Source organism: Girardinichthys multiradiatus, chromosome 19 (genome assembly GCF_021462225.1).
Source record: "Girardinichthys multiradiatus isolate DD_20200921_A chromosome 19, DD_fGirMul_XY1, whole genome shotgun sequence".
Lineage (NCBI taxonomy): Eukaryota > Metazoa > Chordata > Actinopteri > Cyprinodontiformes > Goodeidae > Girardinichthys > Girardinichthys multiradiatus.
This window is the reverse complement of record NC_061811.1, coordinates 24,879,537-24,898,669: the sequence shown is the minus strand read 5'-3', so window position 1 is coordinate 24,898,669 and position 19,133 is coordinate 24,879,537. Positions and strand designations below refer to the sequence as shown.

The following is a 19,133-nucleotide window of genomic DNA, read 5'->3' as shown; positions in this document are numbered from 1 at the left end:
TGTCTTCATATCAGACCTCCAAGACTCCAAGGGATTGAAATTGAATTTGGGCCGTGAATTTTATCAGGGATCACATAGTCTTTGCATTACAGAGCTGGCTGGATAATGTCCACACACTGTCCTTTCCCACTGGCGTGTACATTTGCATTTCCATGCGCAGCTGCTCAGGGTGAGGAGAAAGTTCTGGAAAACCAGCGCTTTCCAGAACATGATAGGGTACACTTCATGTACCCTATCATGGTGAGAAAAATAACATTAACATTCCATAAAAAAATTTGTGTTACTTTGCGACAATAAGAATATTTATTGTCAAATCTTTTCCCTTAATTTTCTTCCAACCTCTTCTAGCAGAATCTGTATAGAACTTAGATTTATGAGTGGGTAAATATAAGGTTAGAGATTTCCCCTTAAACGTCTTCTATTTTTCAGGTTATTAAACAGAAAATGTATCAACACCACCACTCTAAACTGTATGACAGCCTTCCTTTCAGCTGAGAAATGGATATAGCCTGTTGATGTATCTTCATGTCGTCATTTTTTCCAACGCTTTCCGGGACACTCGAAGTAAAGCTGTAAAAACACTTATAAATTATGATGGGTGATTACTTGTGAAATTCTCTTCCCAGCACATCCATCTTATTCCCTGCCGACCTCTCACTCACTGTTAGACAGCTATGTGGGTTCTTGCCAGTCCAGTTACATGAGAGAACAGGCGGCCAGGCATTCCTGCTGTACATAGCTTTGCACTCAGGGGATTCCCTCCCCCTTTCTTGCTCTCTCCTGGCCTCACTTTGGTTTTGCACAATCCTGAACTGCACCCCACAACAAGCTCGGCGAGCTGTCTGCCACATTTCTATCCGACGTGAATTTTCACTTGTGTGCAGCTCTGCTCCTACATGTAATCACGCAAAAGGAGGCTTTTGCGCTAAAATGCAGTGAACCGTGTGTTATCTTGTGCTCATGGCGTAAGATAAGTTTTCACACGCTCCTTTGGTTATGGTCGCTTGGCAACTCGTACCTCCACTGCCAACTTTCTTTTTTCTTGTGGGAATACCTTCCATGGCAGAGAGGTGCACCCCTGAAGACTTTGTTAGTGCCTGCGGGGGCTCTGAACATTCTGTCTTTGGTTGAAATTAATTACTGCTGTGTTTAAAGGGGTAGGAGGTTCATTTTGGAACCCGCAACCATCTAACCCAATAAAAGTCACAATTTTGCAACAGCTAAAAGAACACAGTTTTATATGTTTTGTTTAAACCCCTAAAATAGTTTAAAAGAAGGGCGCTAATCATTGGAGGTGATTCAGTATTTGATAGTTTAGTATGTTATTTAAAGGTGGGCTAAAAAATTTATTTTAATTACATATAGTTAATAGTTGGTACCCTTTCTTACGATGTGTAAAAAGCCTAAATTCATCTTTTACTGCAGTAACCTTTGACCTGGAGTACGTTTTAACTGAGAGAAAATATCCAACATTAAATTAATTGTTTTTAGCTATATCACCAGTCCCACAATTTATTATTATATATAGTTTTAAAATGTATACTTCCTTAAGATAATCTAAGTAAAAACCTTAATTAGCAATCCACAACTCCTTCCCTGGGGTCCAAATATGACATGACAAAGATACCGATTTCTATTAGCCACTCTTCAAAAGGGGAAAGACAAAAGAACAAGCCACTCCAGAAAAGTTAGATGAGTCTAAATCTTCATGAAATAGCTGCAGGCTACTGTATTAAAATGATTATTTATGGGTTTTGTTTTGAAAAGCACCAATCGGACTTTTCCCGGCCACTACCAATTTCCAGTTCTGCTTTCGGGTCTGACCTGTTGATTCAAATTTTGACCAAGTCAATTTTTTTTAACACGTAAGATAAACGCTTTCCTTTTTATATGTGTGCTAGATTTGAATCCAAAATTACAAGAATATTTCCCTGACATTAGTCCCATTTTTTATTAGACTCAAAAAAGTGCATCAAGGTGACATGCAATAATTACAGGAGTTCCTTTGTTGAAAATCCAGATATTTTAGTGTGATATGCAGATTGAACATCAGTACTGATCAGGACAATTAGTCGATTCCAATCTCTGGCAAAATAATTGACGCATCTCTAGTTTTGTGATGTTTCTTTGGCTTAGAGGGGGTTGCCAAAACAATGGATTTAATTTATGGCTCTGAAAATGTTCCACTTAATTGATGATGAGCAAGAATACGCCTATTAAATCAGTGATGATCAGAAAATAACGAATCGACGCTCATAGTCCATAAAATTATGTTTTATTGCAAAGATCCCAACATTAGTACACACAAATACCTGTTTAGTTGAACACATTGTCTGAATGAAACAACATATTTAGATTCCTTAACTTTAAAACCTCATTGCTTTCAGCCAAACCATGAAAAATGTCCGCTAGTGTCATCATATTTAAACAGAACATCACTCTGATTTGGATGTCCTCACAAGGATCCCATTGTTTGTCTTTGTCCCCTTCTGCTATAGTAGGTGTTTAACGTTTAAAGTCCGCATTATGAAGGCAGCCAGTCTGGGTCCTGAGGCTGTTATTGATCAACTAACAAAAAGAGAGGCAATCCATCGAGGTGGACATCGAGTCAACATAGTTGGAGGACACGCCTGCAGAGCTTTTTTGATCGGAATTTCCTGTTTCTACCCATCTCAGTAGATTGTTATGAGGCAGAGATACCCAGGATGCACAGGAGGAAATGATTAAATTAGTGTGAGAATAGGAAGGAGGTCAGAGGGCAAGGTTTGGTTTTGAGGGATCATTTTCGCACAGACGGTGAGATTTAAATTTGACGGTCCAAGTGTTTGTAGACAGAAGCTTGTCGTCGACCCTGACGGTGTGGCTGTTGTCTCCAACCTGGCAGTTCACTGTTTTTGCTCTGTTTGTTGGTGTTCACCCAACACACGGTGCGTGTTGATGGCAATTAGAGAAAAAAGGAAGGATTTCACTACCATCTTCTGAGCTTCATGTTCTGACATGTTGCCCCTTCTCCTAACATGCTGATGGTTGACATCATCTGCACTTAGCGCCAGCGCATTCTTCGGATCCATCTGTGCCTCAGAATACAGGGGGGGGACACATGTCGGGCCTAGCAGAGCTTTCCCTAAACCCCAATAAGGAGACTTAATTTGTTTACAGCCTGTTGAACTTCTCAATCAAGATGTTTGACTAGTTTTTCCACAGTGATGCTGAACACCATAATTGTGTCGTTATTCTTAGTTTTCAGAGATATTTTCGGTGCATTTATGCAAAAAGCATTCTATTTAATCTACACATTTAAAGGCGGATGGTAGGCTGACCTGTAGTCAGTCCTGTTCTGAGGAAATTTGATATTCAAAGGACTTTTGTTTGTTAGTTTCCATCTGCATGTTTTTTTTCTTCTCTCATTTCACTATGTGCACTATTACTCTCCCTCTCTCTGCAAATATCAGGTTTAAACTTGTGGTACTTAGGTGACAAACCTGTATCTTCCACTGTGCCATTTCTCTTTTCAAGTTTCTTAGTTGATTGAGTCCAGATTCCATTTTTAGAGACGGGCAAAAAAAAAAAAAATCTGTTTTGTCGAGCAGATCTGGTTTCAACAAACATCCATGGACTATTAATAAATCATAGCTGCTCTGCACGGCGGGATGCAGTTGGCGTCTCTCTTTGTGTGTCTGGGTGCTTACATGAGAATGTGTACGAGCCATAACCTTTTATTTAAGGTCTCTAATTAATTTCTTTTCTCCCGGGTTGCCTTAGGAAACATAGATTTTTGTGTCTCCTGTGAATCGCAGCTCCTAACCAGCAGCTGCGGTTCCCTTGTTGCTTCATATGAAGATAGTCTTAGTTTAAAAATAGTAACTCCTTCATATTAAATTGAAACCAAAATTCAGTTTTTTGCTCAATTTCAATACTTATGGCACCGTGTAAGTTATTGTTCCAAACTTCTGGTTTAAATGTTACTAAATGAAATAAGTCGCAGCTGATGAGTTTGAGATGAGGGTTAGACGGACTAAAGGAAGTCTAACAAGAGGAGGTAAGTGATTTAAGCAGGAGGGAAATGAGGTTAAAGAGACGAGGTAAAACTTGTGATTTGTGGCCCACAGGAAACAGGCTCATTTTCTCCTGGCGCTCATGGACCCCAGCAGACCCAGGTGCCCCATGTTTCCTCTTGATAATGCCCAGACACCTCATATAAACACGGTCACTGTAAAATATGAGTTGCATCTGCATTAAATGGCCTCCGCACACAGAAAATGTTATTAAACTGCGGGTATAAACAATAAACATCACCATATAACAAATATCTTTTGAGAACATGTTTCTTGTGTTTAAACACATAAAAAGGAGGAAAATGCTTTATTGACTTATGTTGCTAGCTGTACAATTTAACCCCGCTGGATACCTATAGTCCTTCAAAATAAAGTTTGGTTTTTGTTTACAGCCTCGATTTGCCCTGGGTTTGGTTATTGCGAAAGAAGATTCCAAATGAGAAAATGAAAGAAACCAGTTGTTGGCATTTCAAAATAAAGCTTTCAGAGACTCACTAAAACAAATGGATCAATATTTTATAGGGTGGAATATTGCAAAAATGACAGTTGGGACTAAACCAGTGATGGGAAAAAATGTTTATGTTGGCCTTTCAAAATAAAGCTCATAGAGACTTATCAAAATATAAACCTTTCTTTTTCATAGTTTCAGCATTACAAAGGTACGTTCCTAAATGCAAATTCCCTTTGAGAACTGAATTTGATGTTAGGCCTTAGTTACTCTTCAAAATAAAAGCCTCAATATTTCATAGGTTAGATTATTACATAAGTAGCAACTCCACCAGGGATGATCGTTGAAGACGAAAGCTGATGTGTGTTGGGCCCAGTCATTAAAAGTGGCATATTGGCACCATCTTCAGCAATTTTCCAGTTCCTAGGTTTTCTTGCTGTTTATTAAGCCTGATGATGTAAAAAGCAAAGGATAGAAGCAGCTTATTCTGACTTCTACAAACACAGCGTTGGAAATGGTGAGAAAAGGAGGGCAAAAAAAATAAAATAAAATTGAGGAAAGACTGCATGGTGTATTTTTCTTTGCTTTTTGCTTTGTTTTTGCCAACCAAACTGCTAGCTGGCTTCATTGCACGCTCACACCCTCAGCGCTGAATTCGTTAGCAAGTATCAATGGGAAAAAGAAACAGAAAAAGTGAGACAAAAGACAAAACAGTAGTCTGTTCTGCTTCAGCTTGGCAGTGCTCCAGACAATAGCCTCATCACACATAACGGAGGATTTGATTTTGTTTCCTTCCAGCTCTACACACAATTAGTCTGATTGTAAGAATCAATAAGCCAATGAAGCCACTCTTTTGACATCTGATAGGTGAGATTTTGTGCTGCCATATCACTCCGTGTATTTATAAATGAACTTCTTTTTTTGAGGAGGCTTGATGAAAAATGTGCTGCACGCAAATATAGTCTGGGAGAGGGCGATACGAGGCGCTGTGCCGCGACTACAAATGCCTGCGCTCAGCCAGACGGAGATGTTCCTAAATGTGTACAGTGAGACTCGAGTGAGTTCTTCCTATTAGCTTTTAGGTTAAACTGACAAGCAGGATCACCTGTCGTGGTGTTAAAATATCCGGTGTAATGCTCCGGCGCCTTTCAAGCAGGAAGGTGTGTGTGTGTGTGAGTGATTGGGAGCAGACTTTCCTGGTGAGCGAGTGGATGTTTGTGGGTTAAAACCTCATTACGAAGGGATCTAAGTCCAAGGCCAGACATTTAGATCTTTACCAGGCGAGTGAGCCTCTTCGACACCGGTTATGCGGTCTGTCTGACCCAGCAGACATGGCGGGGAGGCTTGTGTTTGCGTGTGTGAGTGAGTTTGCGTGCATGTTATTTATTTATTTTGTGTGGTAATATGCCTGAGCCTTCATTATAGTGAGAGCCATAACTTTGATGAATCACTTGGGCTCGGGGCCCTCACTGCTTTCACAGTATTAGAAAAAACTAATTGAAATTCTCTTCTGCCACCTCCTTCTTACTTTTTCTTTTTCCTGTCTTCCTCTCTGTTTTTTACCCTTTCCCTCATTCTCTCTCTCTCTTTCTTCCAGTCTGTGTAGCGAGGCCCAAACAGCACTATGATTTTTCCTTTTTTTTTGTTGTGGGAGCCAAGAGGGGGAAAATGTCATCACTGATTTAATAGGCATATTCTTGCTCAGAAACCCACAGCAGGCTCATGAACTGGCACACAAACACACACAGCACTCTGGGGAGTGTTAAAAATACTGATAATGTCATCATAGGAATCTCCATAATGTACCCCCGCTCTCCTGCAGGCTCCACTTCGGCTGCGTTTTTGTTGTTGTTTTTTTTTTTTCAATAGACATGGAGCAGAAGAGGATGGATGAGATTTTAGGTTTAGGTTGATGGGATTTGGAGTTTGGAAACCTGTGTCTATGGTTGCTGATTGTGGGTCTGTCTGGGGTCGGTGGTCTGGGATCTCCCAGCTGCCGCTCGATTGGAGCTTTAGTCGTTTTATTGTCCGTGATCCCCCCGCCGCTACTTTATTTGTTTCATTTGGAGGGATCAAGCCTGCTCTGATGCCAAAGCAGATTGGGGTTTATTTTGCTGCTGCTCGAGCCACCTTTCAGAAATGTAAATTCTGACCAGGATCTCCTGACTGTTGATAGATTTAGCATTTAGATGCTCTCTGTTGCTCGAGGTTTGTTTTTTTTTTATGAGCTAGGTGTGCCTTTTTTATTTCGGTATTGAGAAACTAATACCTCATGTGCGTCATTATTTTCTCTCACTGTAATTTACAAGCATTTATACCCCATCAAATTGTTCACATTTCATCACATTACAACCACAAACTTTCATTAGGATTTTATATGAGACCAACACAAAGTAACGCACGTGGAGTGGAAAGTAAATGATGCGTGGTTTTCAAATTGTTTTCAAAATAAAAAATCCATTGCAACCAGTTGCTTGCAGACGGGACCTGATTACTAAATGGAGTGAGATAAGGGTAGTTTAGTCCAAGCACAAATATATCTGTGCTTTGAAGGCTTTAGAGTTTGTTAGATTAAATTAGTGAGTCAGCAGCATCATGAAGACGGAGGAACACAGCAGACAAGTGAGGTATGAAGTATTTAAATCAAAGCATGTTAATGTGTTACCATGGCCTAGTCAAAGTCCAAACCTTAATACAATATGTGGTAGGACTTGACTAAAAATTGTATTCAGATGCTTTCTGATAAATCTGGCTGAATATGAGCTATTTTCCAAGCTAAATGCACACAGTTTTAGTTACTAGATGTCTAACCTGGTAACAACATGCAAATGACTTGCAGCTGTTGTTTCAAAATTAACTTATGAAGTCTGAAAATTACCAAACATCACACTTTTCAGACACATTAATATAAAGCTTTGAAAACAATAAATCATTGTCAATCCATACCACAGTTATTCCATCCAAAATACGTAGAATTTATTTGGTTGTAATGTGACAAAAGGTCAAGTGAGATAAACACTTCTACAAGGCACGTTAGCAATGAATGCATAAAGTCTGTTTGTGTCTGAGGGAGTCAGCTTGTATAAACCAGCCGACTTCATTGAGTCCTGTCAGCAAACAAAATTCCCTCTGCAAACATTCCTGTGATGTGTTGCATGCTGGGAAGGAGGGCAGCACCTTCCTGGCCTGCGTCTGTTGCCCCGAAAAATCTGTGCCGGCGATGTCGTCACATATCCAAACATAATCACGCACATGAAAGTTCTATGTGTGCGTAGTTGATGAGGATGTGTTGACTGATTAGACCGCAGTAATTACCATGAGTGTTTGGGCCTGGAAAGGTCTCCACTCAAGTGGGAGTGTCCCCTCCGGAGAGATGTTGAAGCTGCGCCATGGACCATTACTTCTCACACATACACTAGAGAAACAGTCCCATCCGAATCTCAGATGCTGCATGAGTCATCTCTGAGGCAGACGTAATATTCGGTGCCAGGGTGAAGCAGGAGGAAGGCTGTTTGAGACACCGAGGCTTGCAGCATGGAGATGTGTGCTGCAGAGGGAGGTGTGCTTGTGCCAGCAAGTTTTTGTTCCTGCACGGTGTGGCCTCAAACACTAAGTCGTTCCACTGCGATACACATCAGCTCTGTCCTCCTCTGCTTCCTGCTCATTTTTACTTCCACTTCCTGTCTTCCAGACACACATTTTTTCTGCATCAGAAAGCAGTTTCTGCTAAATAGAAATAACATATGAGGACCTTAGTCACTTGGAGTTAGGATGGTGTGAAATAAATTTTTCTGTAAACTCTTGCAAACAGTGCCTCCACATGGCTACGTGTGGAATTGCATACGTGTTTTTGTGACAGTTTCTGTAATCTGTGATTTGATTTAAGGTTTTTCAAGGTCTTTGTAAGAGTGGGAAAAGAGTAATAATTCTTTACATCTATAGACTTTATTCACAATAACATTCTCTAAATGTTGCATCCATCCGTCCGTCAGTTTGTGGACCCGTCCATCCACCTGTCTTTGTCAATCTACTCACCTGTCTAGTAATATCTCATCTGTTTTATCTATAAAATGGGCTGTAAAGGACATCTCTGAAGATTTGAATCTGAAAATGTTTAGATTTTTGTCATAAAAATCTGTGTAGGAACGCTAAGCTGAACCCTGGATGTCTGTTTTATGCAAGGGACATTAATTCTTACCTTTATCCCCTCCCCACCAAACAGGAAGTTCTACTACATAACTCTGCTGAGGGACCCCGTTTCCCGCTACCTCAGTGAGTGGAGGCACGTACAACGGGGAGCCACGTGGAAAACCTCTCTGCACATGTGCGACGGCCGAACCCCGACGCCCGAGGAGCTACCTTCCTGTTACGAAGGCTCCGACTGGTCGGGGTGCACTCTGCAGCAGTTCATGGACTGTCCGTACAACCTGGCCAACAACAGACAGGTACACAGCAAGGAGACAATGTATAATGAACTGCTGAAACAATGCAAAAATATATAGTACAGGATGAGCTTCGTTTGGTGGGTTTTGTTCAATTCAATTTAATCCAATTCAAAAATACTTTATTAATCCCAAAGGGAAATTAAATGTTGTAGCTCATTATGTAGGTTTCTTCAAAGAGCCGTTGTAGATGTTGATGGCTCTGGTCAGGAAGGATCTCCTGTAGCGCTCCGTCTTACAGCAGATTTGAAGAAGCCTCTGACTGAAGACACTCTGTTGTTGTAGGACAGTCTCATGAAGAGGATGCTCAGGGTGATTTATTACCTGCTAGCCTGCAACTGCGCCTGGTTTCCCTTGAAAATGACAACACAGGAAATTAGTTTCTTCAGGAAAACTGGAATTACGTGTTAAATATCCTAAGAAAAAGATATTTGGACAAAGGTAAAATTGGAAGGCAAGCGTTTTTTTTTAGTTTGTTTTTTTTTCCTAGAAATTGTAGACTACTACAATATATAATACACATATTCTTCCACACCTTGACACAGTCAGGAGTTTGCCCTCTTACCATAAAAACAGCAAGTTCACACCTATTTTTTCTCAACCATCTCAGTCTCCCACCTCATTGTGTTGGCCAGCTTATCTCATCTGGACCTGAAGGGGTTTTATTAAGCCTCCTGTGACTTTTATTTATTGCCATACACACTACCCATCCTGCAGGCTAAGGTGTACATGGTGTTGTCAGCTGAACCTTTTTTTGCTGTACTGTAATATGTACTAAATGCAATTGATTTTACAATAAAGAGCTGTTTCTGTTTTCTCAAAAAAGGAGGAGTTAAAGTATTGCAAGTATGAAGAATCAAGCTTTAGTGGATTCTGTTGGGGTCTTATGTTATAGACATCGTAGTGCTTTATAGTTGAATGAGGGGGGAAAAAGGATGCATGTTTTTAAAAATATTTCATAAATAAAAATCAGAAAAGTGGGGCATGCACTGGCATTTATTTGTATTCAGACCCCCTAAATGAAATCCAATAGCAACCAGCCTTCAGAGTTCAATCTATTGTAAAAGTTGTGTGTTTCAGCTGTTCAGTGAAGGCCTCAGAGAAAATAAGTAAAATAAACAGCAGCCAGAGGAGCTGAGCTGCTCTGAAAACACGGCTGTCCACCTAACAGGCCAGGCTAGGAGAGCATTGATTGAGAAGAGGCTTGTGGTAACTCTGGAGCAGCTGCAGTGATCCATGGCTCAAGTCAAAAAATCTGTTTATAGGACAACTTTTAGTCATGCAGTCTCCAAATCTCAAGTTATTTAGAAGAGGGACAAGAAGAAAGTCAAAGAAGAAAGTCCTGTTTCCAGTTTGCTACAAGCTATATAGGGATCACAGCAATCATGTAGAAAAAGGTGCTCTGGTCAGATGAGACCAAAATAAGCATTTTGGCCTACTTATAAAGAATTAAGTGAAAACTCTTTGTAACAGCCTGAACGCTTTGTGAAACATAGAGGTGGAGGCATCATGTTGTGGGAATGCCTTTTTTCAGCTGCAACAAGGGAGCTGGTCAGACTGGATAGGAGAGTTTATGGAGATAAATAAAGGTTTCTAGAGGTAAACTTTATTCATAAACCTTCTTTTACTACTCCTCCCCTGCCAACAGGTTCGTATGTTAGCCGACCTGAGCCTGGTCGGCTGCTATAACATGTCCACGGTTCCAGAGAAGAAGAGGGCCCAGCTCCTGTTGGAGTCGGCCAAGAAGAACCTGCGAGATATGGCCTTCTTTGGTCTCACAGAGTACCAGAGGAAAACCCAGTTTCTCTTTGAACGAACCTTCAGGTTGCGCTTCATCAGGCCTTTCATGCAGTACAACAGCACCCGGGCCGCAGGGGTGGACCTGGACAACGCTACGGTCAGTGCCACAAACATACTAACTATAAGAACATGGGTTAAATATTCTTTCTAAACTACTTTACGACACTTTATTTCTAAGGCGAGTCGAATTTGTTTACTTGGTTTTAATTACCATAATTAAATTGGCACAGTCTGTGCTTTAAGATTAATTCAGGTATTCCTTTCATTTGAGGTGCTCTTGTAGAACAAAGTAAATATTCTCAGAAAAACGTGACAAAAAATATCTTTGAAATGGAGATGATTGCTGTATGAACAGGGAGACACAAGGTAAACACACTGGTCGCGTATTCCTGTGAAATGGACTGAGATAACTAACTGTTTAAAAGACCTCAGCTTCAGACCAGTTTTTCACACTTTGATTGGCCCAGTGTGGGAAGTTCTTAAGCTCAGTTTCTCTGCAAAATAAAGAAATCTACCTCCGGAACACAGCAGCGTGGTGATTTAAACATCAAACCGGGTCACTCAGAAAGAATAAAATATGCACAGCTGCCAGACTCAAAAGGTGGACCAGTGGTTCGTATAAAAGGGAGAAAATAATCTCATTGTAAAGGTTTGGAGTAGAGCATGTGGGGAGTCTGTGTGTGGTATTTTTTGTTTAAAAATGGTTTTAAAATTAGCATTTCTATGAAATCTAATTTCAGAGACCTTTGTGTGAAACAGAAAACTCTCAGATATCTGGGCTGCAGGTTTTAAAGGCAACATTTCTCCTATACTTTCTTGTGAAGCGACGAAAAGTGCACTCCTACCCATCATGACTTAAAGGTCCATGCAAGGCTTCTCTGATTGAACCTTGTTTCTCGATGATTTAATTGCCTCTCGCTGACGGATAAACTCTTTGAGGCCTTAAAGCCATCTGGGTTTGCATCAGCGTCCCTCCTGCTGATGCATGAAAATCTCTCATTTCCAAATATGGACACAACATGTCACCTCCCTCTGTTGTCACACACATTGCTCACAAATCTCATCTTGCAACTGATCAGAGGTTTCAAAAGGATTCTCTTAATTAAACACATTTCTCCCTCTGTATTTAATTTACACGCAGCTGATGGCACATTCCAGTAAAGCCAGCTGCATCAAACAAGCTTACGTTTTCCGTGTTTCTTTTGTTTTTACATTGGCAGTACATGAGTACTTTGAGTTGGATCTTTCTCATTTCCAGAATTACCATTCAGGATATCTGAAGTCTTGATATTTTTTCTTGGTATTATCTTTCTTTCCTTTTTTTCAGAGATGGGGACTTAACATTGAGACTTAGGCTTTAGTCAGATTTAAAGTTACACAAACCCACTTGTGACTTGCAAAAGAATGGAGACTTTCCTCAAAGATTTAAGACCTTATGTGATCTTGTCACTCAAAGAATAGACTTACCCTTGAACTTGAACTTGGGACTAAAGGCTCAAGTTTTGAACTTGAGACAAAAGACTTGATACTTGGCTTGGAGTTGTCCCTCACATTGTTGGAAGTTGACTTGGACTTGCTGTGTCACTGGCTGGCTTCTTGACTTGGACTTGCCCAGGACTTAAACTTAGTACTAATTGCTCAAATCGTACTTGGGACAAAAGACTTTAGACATGGCTTAAACTTGCCCCTCAAAGTCTTGGAATCTGACTTGGCCTTACAGGTCAAACCCTCGAGACCTTGTCTCTTAAACACGCCAGACTTTGGACAAGAAAACCTGAGCCTCGACTTGGATGACTCACTACTCAGCTTTGATTTGCCCTTCAAATGCTGATGACCTGACTTGGACTTGGGACAAAAGACTTGAGCCTTGGCTTGGTCTTCCCCCTTAAACATTTGAGACTTGGGATCCAAAACCTGAGTCCTGACTTGGATTTACCCTTCAATGACTCAGGACATGGTCCTGCCCCTCAAAGACTAGAAAGAAAGACGTTAAGATTTACCATGAACAAAATGACTTGTAAACATCTCTGCAAAGGCGTTTGTGCTGTGAGTATAAAGCAAATCAAAATGTCAAGCTTCAGTTCACTGACCTGACAGAACCACATTTTTAACTAAATGCTTAACTCCAAGATGGAGATGAGTTCATAACACTTTAGATGCACCGCTCTCTGTTTTAGGGACAGAGAGATGAACAATCTGCATGAGGTGTTTAAACATTTCTTCTAATTTCTGTTTGGAGCTAAGTTAGAGCAGTGGCACCCAGTGGTTTTCTAAGCTTTTATACTCCAGCCTTAATTAATTTCAATTAATTTTCAGAAGCTGTTGTTTACACAGCCTTTATTGAATTATTCTGTGTTTTCTTTATTATTTACTTACATTCTTTATTTGTTTTCTTACTTTCTTGCTTGTTTATTTTGTTGTTGTCTGCTTGTTATTTTCTAACTCGTTTAAATAAAGGATTTGGCTACTAGAGCATTTATGTTTTTGCCTTCAGTCAACATGCATTTTGCATTTGTGCTAGATGAGGTCTGGATATGTGAACATGCAAGAGCCTAAACAAGCAATAAACAGCTCATCAAGGCTACTTTAACAGACCACTAAAGGACTTAAATTATTTTGCCTACTACACAAAACAGAGGAAAGGCTTTTTTATGCTTGTAAAAGAAAATCCCCACTCTAAATCAACTTTTTAGCTTCAAAACTAATTTAGTTTTGTTCCAAATGTTTTAAACAGAGAAGCATATCTTTTAACTTATGATTTGAAGCAGAAATGACTCCTTGTGTTTTTAACACAATTGATTTTTAATGAAAGGAAAAGAGGAGGGCAGCTGTAGTAAAGTAAATTTAAAAATCCAATTTTAATCTCTTGTTCCATTTGGTTTAACATATCTCTTAAATCGAATTGGTGTTTCATTCTTTTTTGTTCGTCTCTTACACCTATAAGGCTATGTCTTGCTGCGTTTATGGCAATAAATAGAAACCTTGTTCCTCCTGTACAGGTCCAGCATATAGAGGAGCTGAACGAGCTGGACATGGAGCTCTACGACTACGCCAGGGACCTGTTCCAGCAGCGCTACCAGTACACCCGGCAGCAGGAGCGGCGGCAGCAGCGCATCAGGAACCACATGCAGCAGAGCCACCAGGGCCTCGGCCTGAGCGTCAGCCTGTGGCCCTCCCACGGCCAGGCTAGCTCACAATCGACACTGGAGGAAGAGGACGGGGAGAGGGTGGAGAGGGAGGACGGCCAGGAAGGGGGCAGAACGGAGGAGGCGGGCGCCAGGCTCCCCACTGAGGACTACATGAACCAGATCATCAACCGCTGGTAGCAACAGAACGAGAACAAACGACAGACACGCATAAGTAATATGAAAGTCATACTCATGCACACAGTCACACACACACAGACGTGGCGTCGCCTTGTTCAAAGACCCAAACCAAACGCAGACCACCAGAGATCTGGGCTGTGAGAGTTGTAGTCTTGGGGGGTTGCTATAGCAACCGAAGGCTGGTAGCTTCCATCAGCTCTCATTATTGAGGTTTGCCCACTTGTTATCGGCGCCTGCTTGGCCTTTCGCCTCCCTGCTACATCTCCTCGTTTCTTTGTCTCTGCCATCATCATTACTTCCTGAGCAACGGGAGAGGAGAACATTTTTAGAAGTTGCTGACAACGTCCTAGGTTTGCCTCCCGCATCCCTCACCTCTTCTGCAGCCTGACAGCGGGGAGGGGAGCACGAAAAAAGGAAAACCAGGTCTGTGAAATCTTGAGTAATTCTTTACCGGATGCTCCCATATCAGAGAAACTGGAAAGGCTCTGAACAAAGAACAAAAGTACGACAGCGTAAGAGACTGCATCAGGGAAAAGAAAAAAACTGCAGGAAGTTGTGTGATGAAAGCTCCGCGCTTGCATAAAACACCCATTTCATACACAGGCATAGGTGTGTCCTGAAACTCGTCATTCTGATTTTTAAGATGGGTTTTATTTTTGTTTTGGTCTTTAAGCTTTTTTTAAAAGCAGAATTGTAATAACACTGAGACCAACATTGCTGCCTAAAGAAAATTCCATATCTTTCTTTTTTTTGTATTGTTTTATATGTCAGAAAGGATTAGGTTGATGAACATTGGACCATAGCCATTACTGAAGCCTTGCTTCTTTTTGGAAGGGTGTCGCCAGTGTGTTTGATAAAGGTTCCCAAAGCTCCTGTCACTTTAACGACTTCTTTATTTTGCCTTTTCTCTCCTTGTTTTTTTTTCTTGGTGTGTCTCAGTCCTGCAAAGCAAGACAGCCAATTACAGAACAGAATCTCCTATAGGTGTGAAGAAACCAGTAGCAGCGGGACAGGGGAGGTGAGTGAATGTGCTCCAGGTTGTTGCCAGGAACCGTGCAGCGCGAGCGGCAAGTGCTTTGGAAGCCTTAACTGGGACAAAAATGCTTGAAATGGGAGCTGCAGAACTACCGGTCACCATGGCGATGTGAGCTCTTAATGTAGTGGGTGGCATTTTAGCTTCTCTTCTTCTTCGTCCTGGATTTTTTTATTTCCTGACTGCGTTGTAAAAGCAGCCATCTCATGAAAACTTCTGTCCCACCTTCTGAAAGGGCAAACGTTGCCGTGGTGACCTGCAGTTCATCAGCACAATGACCGGACTGGGCGAGGTAGCAGTGCCTCTATGTACCTAGGTCATAGTCAACATAATTATTGCCAGGTATTAAGTCTGCATTGTACTACAGTAATTTCTTTGACTACTTGTGAGTTTGCGAGAGTGTGTGAGTGAGTGTGTAAATAGTGTGTACAGGAAGCCAGACTGGTGTTTGCCTTTGTAAATAGTGAGAATGACCGACAGAGGATGTTTGTGAACGACTTGTTTTATGACCAATTATCTTGTCATTTCTGTTGTTTTTGCTGTCAGATCACATTATTGCAAGCCCTTTTCTTGTCTCCTTTCCATGTTTTGGTTGTAACCCACGCTTGTAGCTTCACATTATTTATATTTGTAACAAATATTATGACCAATCTGCACTTCTAATCCAGCTTTTGAACCTCAGCACAACCCATATTAGTTTCAATCCTCCAGCCTTCCATGTGCAGACCTTACTGTGAAAATAAAAGAATCTGATTTCTTGAACTGTTTTCCAGCTGCTTGGTCACATCTTCAAAGGTACTTCCACGATCCCACAGGGCCCGGCTTGTTGACCTGTACAGATAAATGTTTGCATGAGGTTAAGCCAGAGCTGTTCCACAGATTATTGGGCTGGATGTTGACATGCCGCCGGCAGCTGGTTTAACCCCAGGTGCCCGTTTTATTAATCTCAGCTGGAAGTAGATGCTTGAGATATCTTCAAAAAATATTTGGAGACGCATCCTAAGTTATTTACCCCTACAAGGTTTGTGTAGGAAACCCATTTTGAATGAATGTTAGACTAAGGCATGAAGTAATGAGATTACAGTTGAGGTTATAGCTACAGTGCCTTGCAAAAGTAAACAAACCTCTTGAACCTTTTTACATTTTGCCATGGTACAACTACAAACTTTAATGTATTTTTTGTAGATTGTACTGATAGAGCAACACAAGGTAGTGCATAATTATCAAGAGAAAGGAAAGTGATCCATAAAAATTCTGAAAGGTTTGACACTCATTTGTGCTTTGGCTGCCCGAGTCAGAACCACCTTTTGCTGCAGTTACTGCTGCAGTTTTTCTGCATTCTGTCTCAACCAGCTCTGCATATCAACATATTTTTGCTCTCCTTCTTTGCAAAATCGTTTTCCTCAGCACGGTGTTTTGCAGTAAGGCCAAAAATGCAAATTCTGGTCTCATCTGATCAGAGCAGCATCTTCAGTCTGAAAGAGAGGACCTCCTATGACATTCTTTCAACAATGTATTTCTCTTGCCACTCTCCCATAAGGCCATATTTGTAGAGTGCACAAGTAATAATTGTCCTATCAACAGAATCCTCCACCTGAGGTGTAGATATCTGTAGCTCCCCCAACTTGCCAAGGTCTTCCTTGCTGAAACTCATCATCCCCACAGCATGATGCTGCCACCACCATATTATAGCGTGGCGATAACTTTTGGATCGTGATGTTAGGTCTTTTTCATCCCACATAGTATTTTACATGTATCCCAAAAAGGTTAACCTCTGACCTCTGAGGCCTTCGCAGAACAGCTGTAGTTACACTGAGATGGATGGACAACTGGTTGCACTTCATTTAGGGTTGTTACACTAAAGGGGGCTGAGTACAAATGCACTTTTCAGATTTTCTTTTTTTTTTTTTAAGAAATATTTAATTTTGCTCCCACTTAATATTTGTGCACTACTTTGAGTTCTACCTCATACAATCCCAATAAAGAATATTTATTTACATTTACAGGTTTGTGTTTGCAATGTGACAAAATGTAAATCTATAAGGGGTGTAAAAACCTTTGCAAGTCACTGTTTATTTATAGTAATCTCTTGCCGTTTGTCTATATTTTGCTACTGAGACCTGCTTATGAAAAATAAGGTAAAACAAAGTCACATGGGTTTATAGTGAAATAAATGTACTCTGATTTATTTGAGGGTTGTCTGTATTAATGTGTTTCAGACAAATCAACAAATACTTTGTGTTATAGGTTGACTATTATGGTGAAATGTGAGAGAAAACCTGTGAGAAAACTGAGGGGATTATTGAAATGCGCTGGGAAAAAAAATGAGCCTCTGTGCGTGTTGTAATTCAAACTACATGTAGATGATGGATGCAGGTGTCCTGCTTCCTTCATCTCTGGAAAACATGATGCTGGCTGTTTTCTTTTTAAGCCTGGACAGTTAAGTCTCAGCTAATCACTGCAGAATCCTGTCTTCGTGGTGTGATCAGCCCGGTTTTAAATAAGTAATGATTCATCATGGGAAGGAGAGAAGAACAAAGTATTAGGACTCATCCATTGCCAGTGTGTTTCTTTTTGCACAGTTTTTAAAGTAATGCAATAGGGACAGAGAAACGAATATGGAAGGAGAGAAACCTCCCTTTTCATATCAGCTTTCCCGTCATTTTTTTCCAACTGGAGACTTGAAAACGCCACAGCTTCAGGCATACAGGGCATAACGTGTAAATCAAAGCCGGGCTTGCATTGGTGTTTGGGCTCCAGTCCAATATGGAGCTCTACATTTGTTGTAGCGCAAAAGGCAAAACCCATTCTCCACATATGGAGGTTTATTTTTGTTTTAAGCGTTCCAGTTTTGAATGATAATCAGGCTTGAATCAAATACTGTTTGTCTGAGCGGTGTGTGTATGTGTGTGTGTGTGTGTGTGTGTGTGTGTGTGAGAAAGAAATAAAGCTTTTTACTGATATCATTCCAGAGAAAAGGTATGCTCAAATATATTATTTCATTGTTATCCCATGTCTTAATATTGTTTCCTTTGTGACAATAAAGCAAAGCGTCATTGTTCTTTTAAAGACGTGTTAAAGAAGGTGTGAAAAGGATTGGTTTTTGTTGTTTTTTTTCTAATTGGTGAGCGGTCTGTCTCTGCCTCCTTATGTATGCATCTTTCTGGATTTGTTTTCTTATGATTGCAAAACTGAATCATCAAACCACCAATTAAAATATTTCATTTTTACAGACCTGAGTCGTGTGTGTTTTCTTTTTTTTTATGCCAAACATTTGCAGCACCTTGCCAACATTTTAGTGAGATAGAGGGAGAGCATCTGTAAACTGAAGATCAGCAATTATGTTGTTTATTGAGATAAGAGTTAGTCATCCTTTGATTAAAGCAGCAAACTCAATGTGTGGCATTTTTTTACACCTCATAAAAACTGATTGTGATTTGGATTTAGTTTTACGGCTTCAATTCTCTTTGTTACATGAGATCAATGATACATTCTGTGCAAATATGATTGAAAGCAGGTATTAGGTACTGCTTAGCAAAATTGTTGCACTGCTGAATGAGAAGATTTATTTTAGCGCAGTATTTGTTATTGTGAATCTCACTGTGTACAGGGAAAAAAAAAATTTTATCACAATAAATACCACAAAATATTGTGATTAAAATAAGTTTATATTTCCCATCCCTACTGTGAACATCTATTGTCAGGTCTTGCCACAGATTCATGATTAGCTTTAAGTCGGGACTTTGACTGGGCCCTTTAAATACATAATGTGCTTTGATCTGTAGCTCCGGCTGCATCTTTAAGGTTGTCCTGCTCAAATATGAACCTTCACCCCAGTTTCAAGCCTATTGCAGCCTCTATCAGATGTTCTTCCAGGATTCAGCTGTATTTAGCTCTATCCATTTTGACTAGTTTCCCTCTTCCCACAGCATGATTCTTAAACCACCGTGCTTCACCGTGGGTCTGGTGTGTTCAGGGTGATGGGCAGTGGTAGTTTTCCTCCATGTACAGGTCCTTCTCAAAATATTA

General features: G+C 40.6%; 1 protein-coding gene across 1 annotated transcript in view; it reads left to right on the top strand.

Moving 5' to 3' along the window:
• Positions 1-18,336, top strand: part of hs6st1a (heparan sulfate 6-O-sulfotransferase 1a) — a 79,711-nt gene extending 61,375 nt beyond the window's left edge. The window contains exons 2-4 of the mRNA XM_047344950.1: positions 8,726-8,948; positions 10,594-10,842; positions 13,745-18,336. Of these exons, the coding sequence (XP_047200906.1) occupies positions 8,726-8,948; positions 10,594-10,842; positions 13,745-14,071 (799 nt within the window). The 3' untranslated portion in view covers positions 14,072-18,336. The remainder of the gene's footprint in view (positions 1-8,725; positions 8,949-10,593; positions 10,843-13,744) is intronic.
• The last annotated feature ends 797 nt before the right edge of the window (positions 18,337-19,133 follow it).